Below are 17,135 nucleotides of genomic sequence, written 5' to 3' on the forward strand. Positions count from 1 at the left end.
GTAAAACTAAAAGCAACAAATGAACAAACAAAACTCACAGACACAGACAACAGTATGGTGGTTCCAAAGGGAAGGCGAGTGGTGGTAGCAAAAGATAAAGGGGGTCAGTAGATGGTGACGGAAGGTGAGTTGACTTTTGGTGGTGGGCACACAATGCAACATACAGATGATGTATCGTAGAAATGTACACTTGAAATCTATATAACCTTATTAACCAATGTCACCCCAGTAAGTTTAATTAAAAAATAAAATATACATTAAAAAAACGGTTCAGAACGATGCTGGCCCATGCTTCTCCCCAGCACTTATTCTCGGAGCTATAATCAGCTGCTGGGACAGCTTACAAAGCAGTTCCCCACCCCTTCCTTGTGCCTTACAGCTTCACTGGCTCAGCCCCTGGTTCTGATCCATCCCTTTGCAAACCTGTGCTCTGTATGTGGAAACACATGGTTTGAAACTCTTTCTCCCCAGCCTGACTCCCAGAAGAGAGGCAGTTTGAAAATAGGACAGTTTCTGTTGTGTTTTTTTCTACCTTTATTACGTTTTTGCATTTGATACAAACCACTCTCTTATACCACACAAAATACATCCATTCTTGTGATTTTAAAGTGCATTTCCCCTTGAACATTGTGTACAAAAATATTTATTATTTTTTTTTAAAACGTGGAAATTTCTTGACAAGGCACTTTTCGGCATCCAATGAAGCTGAGTCACTTCAGCTGGACATTCACATTGACATCAAAGCGAAACGCCATCCTCACAGCTGCATTCTTGGAGTCCCCCTCCCCCTCCCGCCCCAGCAATCTCTAGGAACTGAGAACAAAACTGTAAAAACATTCACAGCTTTACAACCTGGGCTGCAATGCTTTCTGACCGCAGTGGGGAAAAGCCGCCCAGAACCACAGCTACCCTTCCCCGCCCAGATGGGTCCCACTTCAGGCAGTGAAGTAGCTGCCAAGCTGTCTTTGGATGACCCTGTAAGATCCCACTGTCAGCTTCACTCTCCCCATTTCAGTGATCATATCTGAGGAGATAAGTAGATCGGGACCTCCCAGAGCAAAAAGACACGAGGCCTGTTCCGGCAAACCACATCCAGTCGGGGAACTTTAAAAGAGGAAACAAATGAAAAAACAACCAAGGTTTCCATTCACTGTCCATTAAGAGCCAGAAACAGGCATTTCTAAAAAGTGAGCAAACAACCACTTTTTGGGTATATATATATATATATATATATATATATCCCAAGTGCCTACAAAGTGACGCTTGTTTTTATAAAGCAAATTATATGCAAAGATCAAAACCACAAATTCGTTTAGCAGTTCAAACTTTACATCTTTAAAAAACATTGAAAGAGTCATGTTTTGCCACCATTGAAATTACATCTTAGAGAAAAAAAATAAATTCTACCTTGATTCTGAAATTTAATTTCTAGAGAACTACATAACTCTATTTCTCACCAGCTCCCATATAACAAGAATATTAAACAAGAGAGAAAGAAACCCACTCAAATGCTTCATCTCTCCCAAGAAACATTGAAAGCTTGTTTATTCTATCTTTATATAGTCCAGCTTATTTATTGCACCTAATTTGCAAGTGCTCCCCAGGGCACAGGGGGAATAAATATGAAACCAAAACGGAGCTGCTTGCCCATTCCTGGAGCACCACACCACCAGCAGGAGGCTGGGCTTGCTGGGGCGACTCGGGAAGCACCCCGGACTGGAGGCCATTTGTCATCACAACCAAGAGCTGTCTGAGGGCCAAACCTACAGGTCAGGCTGCAGGGGAGTCTACGACTGAGAAACAGGCCCCTCTCTCAGGTGTGCAGACCTGTGGGCTGAGGGTGAGCCAAGGAGACGCTCCTCGTGTTCTGGGACAGAGCCGGACAGAAGGAGGACTGCTTGGTGAGGAGGAGACAGTATTCTTCAGATCCTACAACCTCACTGAATGGCGATGCTGACAGGGAAGTCGGGCAACCAGATTCCTTACTGAGAGCAGGGTCTTTGCAAGCGGGTGAGGACTTGCCCCGTGGGGTGAGTGGCCCAGGTGCACTGGCTGGGGGCGTGCAGGCAGAGCCGCCAGCAAAAATATCTGGGGAGAGCTGGGAGCAAAGCAGGGGAGGGGGAGGGTTTATGGCTGTTTTAGAAGAGATACTTATCACTGAATTACCCTATTTCAAATTTTGACACAGGAATGCCTTAGGATCACTATTATTGACAGCCATACACAAGTCACTTGAGGCGTTTTTCTCATGAACACAGAATGATCTCATCACCTGTAGTCGGGGAACATGTAAACGACAGTGCACCTTGTACCTTTCCTGAAATGGAGGAGGAGGAGGGGGGAGACTTCTTAAAACAAAATCAAAATGTTGCTTCTATTCAATTTAGATTTACACTCTTAAGAGCTCTGACCACCAGATTTGTAACACAAAGTGCTCTCTGTGTACTTGGCGTAAGATATGCTTGGATAAAACACAGTTCTGCCCCATTTCAGCGTAAGTAAATGTGATTTTCCCAGAAATTACATTATCATGGCATCCCTCAGTGCTGCCCACCTGGGAGAGGCATAAACAATAAAGCACGAGATTACAGACTAGTAACAGCCAGTTTTAGGAAGAAGAATTACATCAAACACAACTTAAAGAGCGTTTGAAAAGTTAAAACATTTTAAAGTTCAAAGAAAAAAAAACACCCACCAAACTCCAGAAGCCAAGACACTCCGTACCTGCCCGACACCCGACAGGATCGACAAAGAAGCTGGGAGGTGTTTCCTGATTGATTTGGAAAATGCAAATGGACGGAGACCCTCTGCCTGCAGAGTCCAGTAGCGGTGCGTCCCACTTCCTGCTTCCCTTAGGAAAACCTCACTTTAGTAAATCAGGCAAAAGGAAAACGAGACAGTCATTTAATCTCCCAAAACAAAAACAGAAAAACCCCAAACCTTCTACAAATACACATGTAAAAATATTTTAAACACCCCCAAGTACAAACCAGTCTTGCCCCAAAATAATCACAGGATCTGGGGATCCATCTGACAGTGAAAGTCCCAGGAGTCTCATAACCACATGACCCACCAGATTTGTAATTCTTCTGTCCAATACGGTGGAGAACAATTCATGTCCGCTATTTCAGAGCTGGCAAACATCGGAGAACTTAGAGAGGTTTTCCTCCTCTGCCCCTTTCACATACTCACACAGCATAAATAAGGACACCCAAATCAAAGTCCCTGGGTGCTTGTAAAATGTCCCGGGTCCTGTAAATCACAGTCAAAATAAAAGCAAACATGTTCGGAAGGCTTCCAGGATACATTGGATCTGCCAACCCAACTGTCCTGAACACAGTGTAAAAGATGAGTCTCCAGAAAGGGCGATCTACAATCCGCGTATAAAGAATAAGACGCCGGCCAACCAGCCGAGCAAGTTGAAACACCCCTTGTAGGTGAGCCTTCTGGTGACTCCGGGTAAGTCTGAGTGCTTAGAAAGCTCCCCCAAAAGCCAAGAGAAGCAAAACGTGTCCCACTCTCGGCTGTCCTGCCTGTCCTGAGCCAGCAATCCGCAGGCTGCAGGGACGCCAGTTACTCTGGGTCACTGGCGAGCTGCTCTCCGCTGGAATACACACGGGGCCCAGCAAGAGGAAATGCCTGCCTCCCAGGCCGATTTGCCTGTATTATCTTTTCCTGAACATCAGATGAACTGTCGAAGAAAAACACCAAAAAAACGCATGGAGACAAAATGTGAAGGACGCGGAGATGTGAGACAGCAGCGAGAGGTAGGAGGGCCTGGCTGGGTGGAGAGAAGCCAGAGAACGGCAAGGGGCCAGAAGGTGGCTGGGGATGGAGTGACATCCGAGTGACTGACGTTCCTAAGCCGCTCCTCCACATAGCCCCGGCACCCTCCGAGTGGCATCGTTATGAAGCCACCATCCTCTAGCCTCGCCAGCACTGCCTGCAGGCCTGGCTCCCGCCCAGACCCTCGCTGGCACCATCCTGCCCGTACCCTGTGGCTGCCACAGGTGCCAAGCAGACCGGCACACCATGGCCACTCTGAGCGCGAAACCGGTTCTGTGGTCTAAGCCGGGCTGGACTTGCTGGTTGAAGGAAAAAGTGAATAGGATCCTTTCTTTTCGGAAAGTGTGCCTGATGGCAGTTCAGCTATTCTCTTGGCTTTCCATCTCCGTCCCTCTGTGACTGCAGCTGGGCTCGTCTGCCCCACTCAGCTGGGCTCCGTCACACGTGGTCACTAATAGTAGGGCCCTAGCTTTTCGTACCCTAGATAACTAGGCCACTCTGGGAACAGACCGTAGGAGCACCGAGGGCTTCCAAACTGGTCAAAGGAGATTCCCAGATCGGGTCCATTTCGTGACTCGGCCGGGCCCTGGGTGGACTTTAATTCCGCCCGGGTGATGCGATAGTTTTTGCCTTTGTTGCTGTCCCAGTACGTCTGGCCGTTGCACTCAAAACACACAGCGAACTCCATTCTTTCATAAGACTGGATTTTCTCAGGTAAGCGGATGTCAAAGGAGAACGTGTCCCTGTCTGAACTAGAGTAAGTGTCCTTCACATACCAACAGGGGAAGTCTGTGAAGCTTTTCCAGGTGTCGAAGGTCATCCTGATCTTCACCGTCTTCTCGAACGCCAGGTTCTGCACCTTCACGGTGCCTGCGACCGCTTTGTCCTTCAGCACGCAGTTCTCCAGGCAGACGTGGTCGGTCTGAAGCCGGTTTCTAAAGTCTAAGTAATCTGCCGAAGGTTGAGAAAAATCCAACACAAAGCTCTCGCTCTCTGCTGTCGTCAGACTCACGATGTTGTCTAGGAGCTCAGTGATGTTAAACGGAATATCTAACGGGTCATCAAATTCCGAGAACACTTTGACCATTGTCAGGGCCAGCCCCTGGTTGTCTGCGAAGGACACTCGCTTTTTCACCTTTTTCTCCTGGATGGTTGGGGCCACCACTCCACTGGCTTCATTCTTGCTGCTCAACTGAATACAAGGCCTCAGAGGTTTGCTTGGCTTTGGTGAGATCTTGAAGGCGAACCTCTCTCTGCGCAGGGAAGGGGCCATGCAGCTGTATCTGCACTCTATGTCCACAGCCATCATGGGGTTAGATGAACAGGCTAGAACACTGGCAAAGGGGGAAAGAAAGGAACAGCAATGAGATCAGACTGACATTGCTTTTCGTCATCTCTGTCCACACGGTTACTGTTCAGTATTAACTCAAGTGTGGTCCAGATTAACCAAAGATAGTGACAAAAAGTGAGAAAGCCAGAGACATAATGGGTTCGGTCCCATTTTTCAAAAGAATGACAGCACTTCCCTAGGATGCAGCAGGCACTTAGTGATGACCAACTGGAGAAACACACACGTTCAGAGAAAAATATAACAATAATTAATAGCCACAATGTAGTTATCTAAACATTTATTTTATTATTTTTAATCTTTATTATTGAAAGTATTACATATGTCCCCTTTTTCCCACCATTGACCCCTTCTAGCCCGCCCCTGCCCCCTACCCCAGGTCTTCACAACCCTATTGTCTGTGTCCATGGGTTATGCATATATGCATATAAGTTCTTTGGTTGATCACCTCCCACCCACCCACTAAACATTCATTTTTAAAGGGTATTTGTCTTACTGTTTCCTCTCTAAGGAAGTCAAAGGAGTGAAGATTACAGGGGCCATTTGCTTTCTATTATCTGTTCTTATGGCCATGCAGTGGTTCTGGAAAGGAGAATTCTGACTTAATTGGGCAAGATAACTTTTAAGAGTGTTGAGCAATAGGTTCAATGAAAACAAACAAACACCTAAACTTGCAAAGTACTTGCATTTTAGTTTTCCCCTGGTCCATTGCAAAACTTTGTTAGAGTGTACTAGAATTACACCTTCAGCTTCAACTTTAACACAGGTAGTTGGTTTAAAAAAAATAAAAATAAAAGCCTGAACAGGGGCAAAGCCCCTCTTACTCTGTCCACCGTTGACAACCTGGGTATGAACAGGGGGAGAAAGAGTTCCTCCTTGGCCACAGCCGCTTCCTCCTTGCCTGAGTCAGCACAAGGTCAGCTGCAAGTTCTCTCTGCCCAGCCAACTAGCCTGCAAGCCGACCTCGTACGTGCTTTCCTGCACGACGTTAAAACAGTCAATCAGTTCATTAGAAAAAGGTTGGGAAACTCTCAAGATATTGTGTAAACTGAATTCTAAAATAAAGGGCACAGTTAGAGAATGAAGATTTGGTAAAGTTACACTGTTTGGACCCAGTAGTGTAAATTAAATTTGCCTGAGATCCCTTTTACCACTAAGCTACAAGAACAAGTAGAGCTGGGGATCGGGAGGTGAGGTTCCAGCCAGAGCCAGAGCTCATTAAACAATTCCCCTGGCACCTTCTAGAGCCTAATCGGTTTTGCAACTTTTTTCCACGAAAAGCAAAAGTGAGGTTAACTACCTTTTGACCCAAGGGTTACTGCCCCAGAAGCATTGCACAAGCAACCCCTGACCAGAACCCCTTCAGTCTCTCAGTCTGACCGCAACTATCGACCACTTCGCCTGTCCTCACATGTAGATTCCAATTTTTATTAACTGGAACATTCTCCAAGAATCAATCACTCAAGTGCTGGTTTAGTGTAGGCCTTCCTGACCGTCTGCTCAGGAATTCTCCAATGGACTGTGACAGGAATGACCATCACTTAGAAGTAGTTCTAGCAGCAGAGACATGCAAGGTAATAGTTTCCTAAGCTCCTGAAAGGACGGCACCTGGACAGGCATTTTTATCTTCAAGTGGCATGAAAATGATCAGTTCCCACGCAGGATGCACCGGGCTGTACCTCAGGCCCCTTCTCCTGACAGACTGTCCTGCTGCTCCAGCCCTTTCCCTCCCCCAGACCAGGGAATAAGAGTGACCAAGGTTGGCCAGAGGGAAAGCAGACCGAGAAGACACACATTTGACCCAGCAGGGCGCACAGGACCTGGACACCAGTTCATTGCAGGACAGGCTCCCGAGAGCATCAGCAGCTGTTGCTCCGACCAGTATGGATGCTCAAAAATTCAGCTTCCAAAAGATGCTTGACTGGGCCATGCCCAAGGGTAGATTTCAGTGTTCCTGGTCAAAAGGGGGCAAACCCTCAACCTCCACAATAACCAAAGAACATGGACAGTTTTGCATCAAGGCTTTCCCTGTTCCACGAGGGGGAAATGACACACCACCAGCCCAAGCTGGCTGGGGCTAGACGTCATGGTGATTTCTCTTGCGAAAACTATAGGCTCGTACAGGAAATAACCCCATGACCCTCATAGTTCCAGGTAGCTGACCTACTGACTTTCTGGCGATGCCTTTTATAGTAAGTAATTGAAAAAAAAATGTTTTTTTTTTGTATTGAGGCCAAGACATTTCCCCTTTCATTCTCTTATAATTTTATAAATAAAGACAGAAAAACAAGATGCACCAATAATCCCCCCTTCCCTTCGCCCCAGGAACACCAAAACATTAGGTAAGCAGTCGCAACAGGTTATCATGTTTAAAAGACACAGTCATCGACCCCTTCAGCATTCCTTGATCCCCTCCCAAAGGTTCGGCTGACACAGTATGAATAAAGTTGACATCGTTCTCTTTGTGCTCTGATCATGGGGCCCTTATTCACAGCCATAAAAGCCACTTGTATTCTATCCTGTCACTATCGTCCACAGCATCTTAGAGATGAGTATCTGTGGCTGAGGCAGCATATTACAGGAAGGAGATGAGTTAAAATGGCATAGTCCCTGCCGTCTAAACGTCCAACGTGAAACACAGAGCCCTGGCCTAGGCAGCGTCCACCTGGCCGTGCCACTTGCTGCAGGTCACTACACCTCTCTGGGCTCCAGCTTTCTCCTCGGAGACCCCTTCTGGCTCTGACATTCACGGTTACTAATAATGCCCCATGGTTCTTCTCTTCCCACTAACTTTCCCCAAATACCTCAACTTAAAGTTTGTGGTAAGGCCTCCAGCTGTCTTCCTTTATTCCTGGCTCCTGGGCAGCCGTGCCAAACGAGCCCTTTATTTCCTCTCCCCTCTGCACCCCAGCTCCAAGCCCTCCCGCTCTCTTCTCCGCACCTTGGGTCTCCCAGGGACGCCTGGCCACACAAACCACAGGCTCCAACACCTTCTAGCAACTCTCCACGTTCCCAAGTCAAGTCTTTCCTCAATTTTCTCCTCTTCTTCAAGAAACAATGCCATGACGGGCCCCCAAATCTTCTAGTATGTCCTTCTAGGCCCTCTAGCTGCTCTTCCTGCAGAATCCCATCCACACCCCCTTTTTCTGTGTTCAAGAGTGGAGCGTCCAGGCTGGAGGATTCCACAGGTCACTCCGACCAGGATCCCTCTCGGACCCACCCCCTCTAAGATCTTCCTTTGCCTGTCGGGGGCACCTACCTTTGAGGCCGCGGGGCAGCCCCCTCCCCAGCTCGCTCGGAGCTGCATCTGAGAGCCCTGTGGGAGGTGGCTGAGGCGGCCGCCACCACCGGTCTACGCTCAGTTCCTGGAGAAGGGGGAGGAGCCCGAACTATTACTCCAGGGCGGGGAGGAGGGGTTACCCCGGCCCGCGCCGCGCCGCGCGAGCGCCCCCACGCGGCCGCCTGGCCCGCCGGGTCAGGACAGCCCCAGTCTGGGGACCTGAGGCCAGGGGACAGGGTTGACGCGGCGCTCTATGTCTCCTCTCTCTCAGCGGCCCGAGAGACTATAAAGTGTGTTTCCTAGAGTTTTACGGAGAAGCGAGACCCTGGGAGAGAAGAATCGACTTTTCTTTGTGCTCCAGACCCCATCGGCCAACTCCGCAGACACTCTGCCGGGACAGTAGAGGGCAAGGGTACCCTAAGTGCCCGCCCCAGCCCCGCGGGACCGCACCTCGGGTTCCATCCCACCTCTGGTCCCTGGATTGCCCGCTCCACGTGGAAGCAGCAGCGTCCTGGAGCCCGTCTAGAGTGTTCCACCCCGGAGTGTATCTGCAAGTTGGACGGAGAACGTGCAGATGGCAGGAACGACAGAGGGTCTCCACTGCGCGCCCCTCGCCGCCATCACCCCGCGCTCGGACGCCAGGACGTGGAAGGACGTACCTGGTGCAGCTCATAAGCCCCGAGGTGCAGAGGCTCCAGCCCGCGGCCGCATCGGTGCCAGGGTGGCTGGGGCAGCCGGAGCGACAGCAGGAGCGCGGGCCGAGACTCAGGTCCGTGCCCTCCACCGGCAGCCGCATCCGTCCGCGCGCGAGAAGCCCGCTCGCCTCCTTACGGTCCGCCACTGGGACTCCGGCTCCCGGCCGCCGCGCCGCTCGCTTTAACTTTCGGGCCACCTCTCCCCTCTCGGGGTGCCATCCCAGACCCCCTTCCACGTGAACGCCCCCCGCAGCCAATGGGCGTGCCGGGACGCGAGCGGCGGCCAATGGCCGGGGAGCCGCGCGCCGGGCGAGCACCGCGGCGCCACGTGATCCCCTGCGCGCCCGGAGGGCTGGGGCTGCGGGGAAGGCGGTGGGTCGCTGTTTCCTCAGAAGCCGGGGGCCCGGCGCCAGGGGGCAGAGGCACTTTCCTGCAGATGAGCGCCCCGTTCCAGCAGGAGGCCTGGGCGTGAGAGGTTTACGGTTTCCTCCTTCAGGCGCGTCCTAGCGGGGCAAAACCTTTCCATACTTTCCCGCTGGCCCCGCCTCCATCTGCACTTTAGCTGCGGGGTTCACAGATGACCGTGACTTTCCCTACCACCTGCGGAGACCCGGGGAGCCCTGAGAAAAGACTTGTGTTTCCCGGCTCTTCAGGTGGCATTTCTTTGGGTTAGTTATTCCCAGATCCTGAGATAGGGTCTAATTGAGCCCAGCTGATGTTGCTCAGTGGTTGAGCTTCGACCTATGAACCAGGAGGTCATGGTTTGATTCCTGGTGGGGCACATGCCCTGGTTGTGGACTCGATCCCCAGTGTGGGGAGTGCAGGAGGCGGCGGATCCATGATTCTCTCTCATCATTGATGTTTCTCTCTCTCCCTCCCTCTCCCTTCTCTGAAATCAATAAAAATATATTTAAAAAGCACACAAGAACCCCCACAAAGCAAAAACACAATTCTTGGATGCTTGCTTTGTGCCTGTCATGGTCCAGGTATTACTGTGAAAGGAATATAGTACAATTCTTTTAATGTTATTGGGGCAAAGGACTAAACCATGGGTGGGCAACCCCTGGCACGCGTGCCAAACATGGCACGCCAGTAACTTTTGCTGGCACGCGAAACCCTCTCTTATAATCTTCCATTTACAATTTTTTTCTTAATATCGACTTTTTTATTTTTCAGATAAATTCAGTGTAGGTGCATCTTAGATAAATAAATAATTTTACATAACATGTATACATTAAAAAATAAATGTATTTTTCATCATCATATACTGTGTTTTTGTCGCTCGAATGAATTTTATTATTTCTTCAAGTTTTTTCACATATGTACACCTTAAGAGATATCAAGTAGGCGTAACATGTTCTCAAAAAATTAGGGTTGGCACACAGAAGAAATTTGAGTCAGAGATTTTGCTGGTTTTGGCACGCACTCACAAAAAGGTTGCCCACCCCTGGACTAAAGCCATCTCACAGAGTGTTGCATGTATATAGTTGAGGGTTTCTCAGGTAGGTATATTTTAGCGGAAATTACCTGACTTGAATCTGTTATAAAAATGACCTGGAGGAAGGAGGGGGAGGGTGGGTGGGAAAAGTTTAACCAAAGAACTTGTATGCCTATATGCATAACTCATGGACACAGACAATAGGGTGTGAAGGCCTGGGCAGGGGGCAAGGGGCAGGGGCAGGCTAGAAGAGGTCGATGGGGTGAAAAAGGGGACATACGTAATACTTTCAACAATAAAGGTTTTCTTTTAAAAAATGACCTGGACCTACAGGGCTTCCATGATCTATCTCTATGATACAGAGAATGATGAGATTCTAAAAGACCAAAAGCCCCTCCTCTCCTATGAGAATAACAAGTTTACATTTATATAGTCATTTATATAATCTCCTTTATGATCCATCAGCCTTGAGCTGGTCACTTTAGGGCTGAGGATCCTAGTTTTCTAATGTTAATGACTTTTGGAAGCTGATAGAGGCGTGCCAGCTTTTTAAAGTGCCAAGTAAAGACATTGAATTAAAAAACAACAACAACAACAACACCAAAAACAACTTACCATCTTCTGTTACTATCCTTTTATTTTTTTTTAAATAAAAGTTCTTTTTAACAGCAATAACAACAGAATGCAGGAAGGATGTAATCTCAGAGTAAAGTCCTTTACATTGGATATATTTAGCTTTATGAAAATTCATTATGTTGAACGTGGTATTTGGGAAATTCTGCTTTCAGAGATAGAAGAGCACATCCTAATGTTACTAGGGATCTAAGACTAAAACGCTAGTTGGTTACAGTAATCCAATACAGGCCTTCAGCTTACAGAGCTTCCCCAGATATAGTCTCCCTGTCTGAAGAGAGATCATTAGTCCTCTTCTCTTTCAATGGGCAAATCTGATAAAGGACCACCTGCGAAATCAGCTGTTGGTAGGCGGTTGGCAAATAAAGTTTCTGTGCAATACTCCCTTTCCCAATTCTAAACCCCCTTTATTAGCTGATGAGTGGGTTGAAGATTTATTAAGCCAAGGGTTGGCTGCGTTTCTCCAGCGTAGTGAGCATGGTAACGGAATGGGCAAAGAGAAAGAGCCAACAGTATTGCAAAATGTATGCAGGCAAAGGGTGATCTGCACCAAACTGGGAAGAAGTTGGAACAAGTAAATACAATTTTACAGCGTTAGGGTTTGGAAGCATCTTCCTTACATAGATCTAGGAAACCATGGGTAATAATTTCCCCTGCGGTTTCGATGACTATTTCAGACCAGGAGAGTGGGGCTAAACTTAGTTGTGGCACACCACAGTCTTGGTAGGCAGGAGTGTGGCATCTATGAGTTTGAAAAGAGCACAGTTTCACTTGCGATCAGAATGGATCTGGGGTACAAGGTCTGGAGGACTGTTCCAGCAGAATCCATTGCAGTCCCAGAGCCCAGAGCCCAGAGCCCAGAGCCCAGAGCCCAGAGCCCAGAGCCCAGAGCCCAGAACCCAACAGCTGGGCTGGCCCTTAGACGTGGAGATCTTGCCTCACCTTCTCATTTTATAGCAGAAAGAAAGTCAAAATGGATAATTTCAACCCTTTAGCCAACGCATACCAAGTTCCCTTTATGGTATTTGGCAAGCATCCCCTCCTCAAATAATAAGGCAAGCATCCCCTCGTCTAATCATTATTTTCCCATAAATTGTTCTTTTTCGGGTCTATTAGTGGTAGCACTGTCTTTTCTTCCTTCACTGTGGGCTGATTGGGGACTCCTTGAGTCCCTTCTTACACATTTGTTCATTCATTCAACAACACATTATTGAATAACTACTGTAAATCCGGGTGCTAGATATGGAAAAAATGGAAAACATCTTACTCTTAAGAAGCTCCTAGATTAAATGACGATGCAGGATAAAGCATTGAAGGTAAATCTCTGTGTTTTGGGAGCTAGCAAGAAAGCTGTGCATGTGTAGCAGTGCAGGTGGGGGTGGGAGTGGGGAAGGTCAGAGAAGGCTATGAAGAAGTGACCATTGAGCAGCATCCTGAAGGGGGAGTTAGCGTTCAGGGGTAATGGCGAGAGCATGGCAGGAATTGGCAAAGGTCCAGAGCTCTCTACCTTCCCATAAAGAATTTCCACTCTGCTGATTAAAACAACGTTTCTGTATGCATGTGTTAACATCAGCATTGTACTCATCCAGAACGTTTTTAAAAATATTGTTAATGTCTTGTCTCCTTTTCAACTTAACACGTTTCAAAGACAGCCCAAACCGAGGTCCTACCGTCAGCCAAGATTTTGGAAGAAAAATCGTTTTGTTTTGTTTTGGTTTTTTATTCTTAGAATTATAACATTGCTTCTCATTGAATAAAAAGTATTGCAGAGAAAATCTAAATAAAAATAACCAAGGGTCAGAACTTAAAAAGAGGACATTCTTGTGCCTGATGAGAATAGAAAGAGGGAAAGACTTTCCAAACTGCCCGAGTCGGTTTATATTTAGACGAGCGAAGTTGTTTGCACCTGTCAGAGCCGCAGACATGTTCTGGGCGCATCGTGTTACCTGGGGCCCTCTGCCCCTCTTTCAGATTTGACTGAAAGTGACTTGCTAGGTCATGTCTTATGGGTTAGGCAGATGCATACTTTAACGGGGGTTATTCTGTAAGCCTCTAACTATGGAGGATGTGTCCTTAGCCTGGGAGAAGACCTAGACTGGTTTACATGTCCAGGGCTCATCACAGCATTTTTCTCACCCTTGAGGGCTTTTGAGTTTAATATGGGGACCACTCCTTTAAAAGCTATGTATACAGAGCAGCTTCTATTCCATACAGAGCTTTGTACAAATCTGACATGATAGCTTTCATTTGTAATATTATTTATGATTATAAAACTAATAGAAGATCATTGTAGAAATTATGGAAAATACAGAAAAATGTAGAGAAGAAAATAGATCAGCACCACCCAGCAATCACTACCAATATAATTCACTGTCTTTTCATTCAGTATTTATTCTATGCATAAACATTAGATTATCACAATCATAGAATATGTGAAGTTTGATATCTTAATTTTTTACTAATGACTGCTTCTCAGTTTTAGTATTATTATAATTTAGTATTATTATAATTTTTCAGACATGCTTTTTAAAAATGTTTTTATTGATTTTAGAGAGAGAGAAAGGGAGAGGAGAGAGAGATAGAAACATCAATGATGAGAGAATCATCGATCAGCTGCCTCCTGCATGCCCCCTACTGGAGATCAAGCCCACAACCTGGACATGTGCCCTTGGCGGGAATCAAACCCTGGACCCTTCAGTCCACAGGTTGACTCTCTAGCCATGGAGCCAAACTAGCTAGGGCCAGACATGCTTTTTAATGGCTGTGTAATATTTCTTCATATGAGAGACCATACTTTATTTTCTTATTGTGGGAGCACCTAGATATTTTTTCATATTTTCTCTATTGTAAATACACATTGATAAACATCTTTATATGGAATCTATGTCCACACCCCTGATTATTTTTTTATAACCATTTCCCACAGAATACAGACAGGCGTTCTTCAAACTCTTGATTTATATTGCCAAGTTGTTTTTAGAAAAGATCAGTATTGGCTTTTTATTCCCACTACTGGAGAAAATTAAGAGTTAAATAATCTTAATAAGGTCTTGGCTTGTGGACTTTGGGAAAATGATGTATCTCATCTGACAAAAAAAGCTATATGAGAATTTTGACTAATGAGTCATATATTCTGTACCTGGGTGAAAATAGCTGTATTCCTCATCGTTTGCTTTAGCTTTGAACCTCAAAGTACACAGCCAATTTGTGTTATAAATGAGGACTTCATAACCCATATTATTGACTAAAATGGTATTAAGTGGTGGCTGGTCAGAGAGAAGGTGGAGAGGCTGGGAATGAGGTAGTATCACTTTGCCACAGGCTTAAAAGGAATTAGGCAGAACCCAGGATATATATTTATATTCTTTGCTCATGTATTCCCTGTTCGTGACTGGTGTGGTCATAAATTATATTTAAGTGTGTAACTAAATACATATGATGCAATGTATAGCTTCCAGGTTTTCACGTCAAGTGGCATACGTTTTTGTGTGCGAACATGTCACTCTGCTTTTAGGGTTGGGACAGCCATTTGGCGGCTGCGTGCCTGGTACTAAGATCTGGGCTGTTTCTGCTGCGTGCCTGGGGTCAGATCCCCCAGCTACAGCAAGCACTTCGGGGTTTTGTGTAAGCAATTGTTCTTCAGCCCGTTCCATCCTGTATTTACAATACTGCCTGGATCATCCTCTTAGAAACTGGCGATGATATAATTCGTATTAAGAAAACAATGACTCACTTGAGAGATGAGGTAAAAAACGAAGTATTTATGTACCAGGATTTTAAAATGTGCACCACGCTGTTTTCCAACCACTTTAATTTTCGATCATGCCTTGATTTCTTTGAAACTTAGAGTCAGAAGCTGGACTGACTTCATGCTTTTCCCTATGATCACTTGATAGCCTCTGGAGAATTCCGACTTAAAGCCTGCATTCTTCCTTCTCCAAACTCATGGTAACCAGTCCTCCACACAGAGCCACGGGCTGTTCTGGAGCTAGAAATGGAGCAGGGAAGGCTGGGAAGTCACCACATGTTGAGAATGTTCCTCCTCTGCCCCTTGCCTTGCTCGTGTTTCCAAGGAGGCACCACGCTCAGGGAGCAGTGAGGGAGCCATCGTCCCCTGTCACCATTTCACCTACTGCATAATAAAACGCCGAGGACAATAGTGCATTTGTTGTAAAGGCTACTCAAGTTTGTTATAAAATCACACTTCACCAAAAACAACAACCTGAAAACTAACTATTCGTATGAGTCTTACCTGGTAGGTAGCCAGGACTATAAAATACGGAAAGCCAAACTTTGACGTTGTTTTCATCTAAGCCTTGGAAATAGACATAACCATATCTTAAGCCTTAGCAACCATATTTGTTATTGTTCCTGTGTTCCTCTGTTAATTCTTTGGTCATTTCAAAGAGTAGCAAATAAGCATTTCTCTTTCTTATAAATCAGCGTTAGTCACCAACTTGGAGGGACAATCCAAAGTCATAGGTTAGGAGAAGAAGAAACATTGCGAAGTGGAGATTTCTGGTTGAACTTGCTGCTAAAATCCCTAGGAAGACACATGGAAAGATGAATGCTCACATCACTATCAAGACCTAGAGATAATGAAATGTCGTGGTTAAGAGCTTGGTCATCGGCTGGTCCTGGATTTCAATACTGACTCTGCCACAAAGAGCTGTGGACCTTGAGAAAATCACTTCCCAGTTTTGTGCCTCTGTTTTCTTACCTGTAGAATGGGAATGCTAATGCCTGCCTGGTAGGTACTCTGAAGATTTCCTGGAACATTTTATGTGTAACCAGGACGACTTGCTCCATAAAACCCAAGTGCAGTGAAAGTTACATGCCTGGATTATTCTAAATACAATAAACTCTGGATCCTAACCCTCCATTTCCCAAGGGCAGCAAGAAGCTAAGTAGCAGTTGGCTTACACAGCCCCTCAAAATTGGGAACAGGCCCTTTGTCCTTAGACTCTGTGGTCCCCGCTCTTAATGCTACAGTCCATCCTCCCATCCTCTGTGGAGGTCAGATCCTCACCACACACCGCAGCTGCTGCTCAAGGCAGGCTCCCAGGTGATGCCTCATTGGCAGGCCTGCTGTGGAGGTCAGGCAGTCCCAGATCTAAGCCCCTTCCACCTGAGCAGGGCGTCAGTTTCTATCACCTGTAGAAACTTCAGATCCCACTTCAATTCCAAAAGGCTCTGGGAATTCACTCACTCTCTGGGGTGTATCTTTCTGCAAACCTATAGAAACACCTTTTTCTATCCCCTTCCAATCTTGGACAGTTCTGGACCCGTTCTGGAAGGACGCAGGATTCCCAAGGCTTACATGGGGCAATTTCTTCAGATACTTTTGTAACAGGAAGGAGCTGTTAGCACCTCCTTAGGGCTAAAAGGGCCAATACTTAGGAAAAAAGATCTACCTTTCTCTCTGGTGTAAGTTGCCGGGGTGTGTGAGAATAAAGCACACATTTAAATGCTGACATATTTGTAAACTGTCAAGCACATGGTAAATATTCCAGGGTCATCACTCTTGTGCCAAATACCCCGTCATTTGAGGGTAGGTGAAGAGACACAACAACCAAGATTTAACTTATAAAAAAAGGAAAAAAGCCTATGTCTAAAGACTGAAAAAGAGCTGACCTCTGAAACACATTTACTACAGGAAACAAAAGAAAAATTTAAGATATCTTCGATTACAAGAAGACGTGGTCTTTATGAATTACAGAAAACCACACACAGAGAAGAGGCTTAGATGAAATGTTAGCAAGGTAATTTCTTTTTTATTTAGAAAATCTTATTTAGAAATATGTGCATTTATTCTACACAGTTTATTGCTTTCTTAGGTAGTTCTTTCACATATTTTTTGTAGTAAATTCTAGCATGAATTTTGAAAAGTAAACAAAATTTAAGTGTATAGATTATTAAATTGTCATAATATCTATCCACTTGTACCACAGAAGT

General features: G+C 46.2%; 1 protein-coding gene across 4 annotated transcripts; it reads right to left on the reverse strand.

Moving 5' to 3' along the window:
* Positions 1–584: 584 nt before the first annotated feature.
* Positions 585–9,229, reverse strand: PPP1R3B (protein phosphatase 1 regulatory subunit 3B). Of its 4 annotated transcripts, none has more exons than XR_002828592.1 (3): positions 9,074–9,229; positions 2,725–5,120; positions 585–1,104 (listed from the first exon to the last, which is right to left on the reverse strand). XR_002828592.1 is itself a non-coding variant. In XM_006086167.3 (2 exons), the coding sequence occupies exons 1-2, from the start codon at positions 9,208–9,210 to the stop codon at positions 4,238–4,240; spliced, it is 1,020 nt and encodes a 339-aa protein (XP_006086229.1). In that variant the 5' UTR covers positions 9,211–9,229; the 3' UTR covers positions 585–4,237. The 4 variants fall into 4 exon arrangements, 2 of the variants coding, with proteins under 2 accessions (XP_006086229.1, XP_023607608.1); XR_002828591.1 differs by having other exon boundaries at positions 2,696–5,120; XM_006086167.3 differs by having other exon boundaries at positions 585–5,120.
* Positions 9,230–17,135: the final 7,906 nt, after the last annotated feature.

Source organism: Myotis lucifugus, unplaced genomic scaffold, assembly GCF_000147115.1.
Source record: "Myotis lucifugus unplaced genomic scaffold, Myoluc2.0 scaffold_26, whole genome shotgun sequence".
Taxonomy (NCBI): domain Eukaryota; kingdom Metazoa; phylum Chordata; class Mammalia; order Chiroptera; family Vespertilionidae; genus Myotis; species Myotis lucifugus.

Coding starts and splice junctions, on each gene's coding strand:
- PPP1R3B (XM_006086167.3), bottom strand. CDS start 9,210: ATGCGGCTGCCGGTGGAGGGCACGGACCTGAGTCTCGGCCCGCGCTCC. Junction 5,121..9,073: donor GGGCTTATGAGCTGCACCAG/GTACGTCCTTCC, acceptor CCCCTTTGCCAG/TGTTCTAGCCTGTTCATCTA.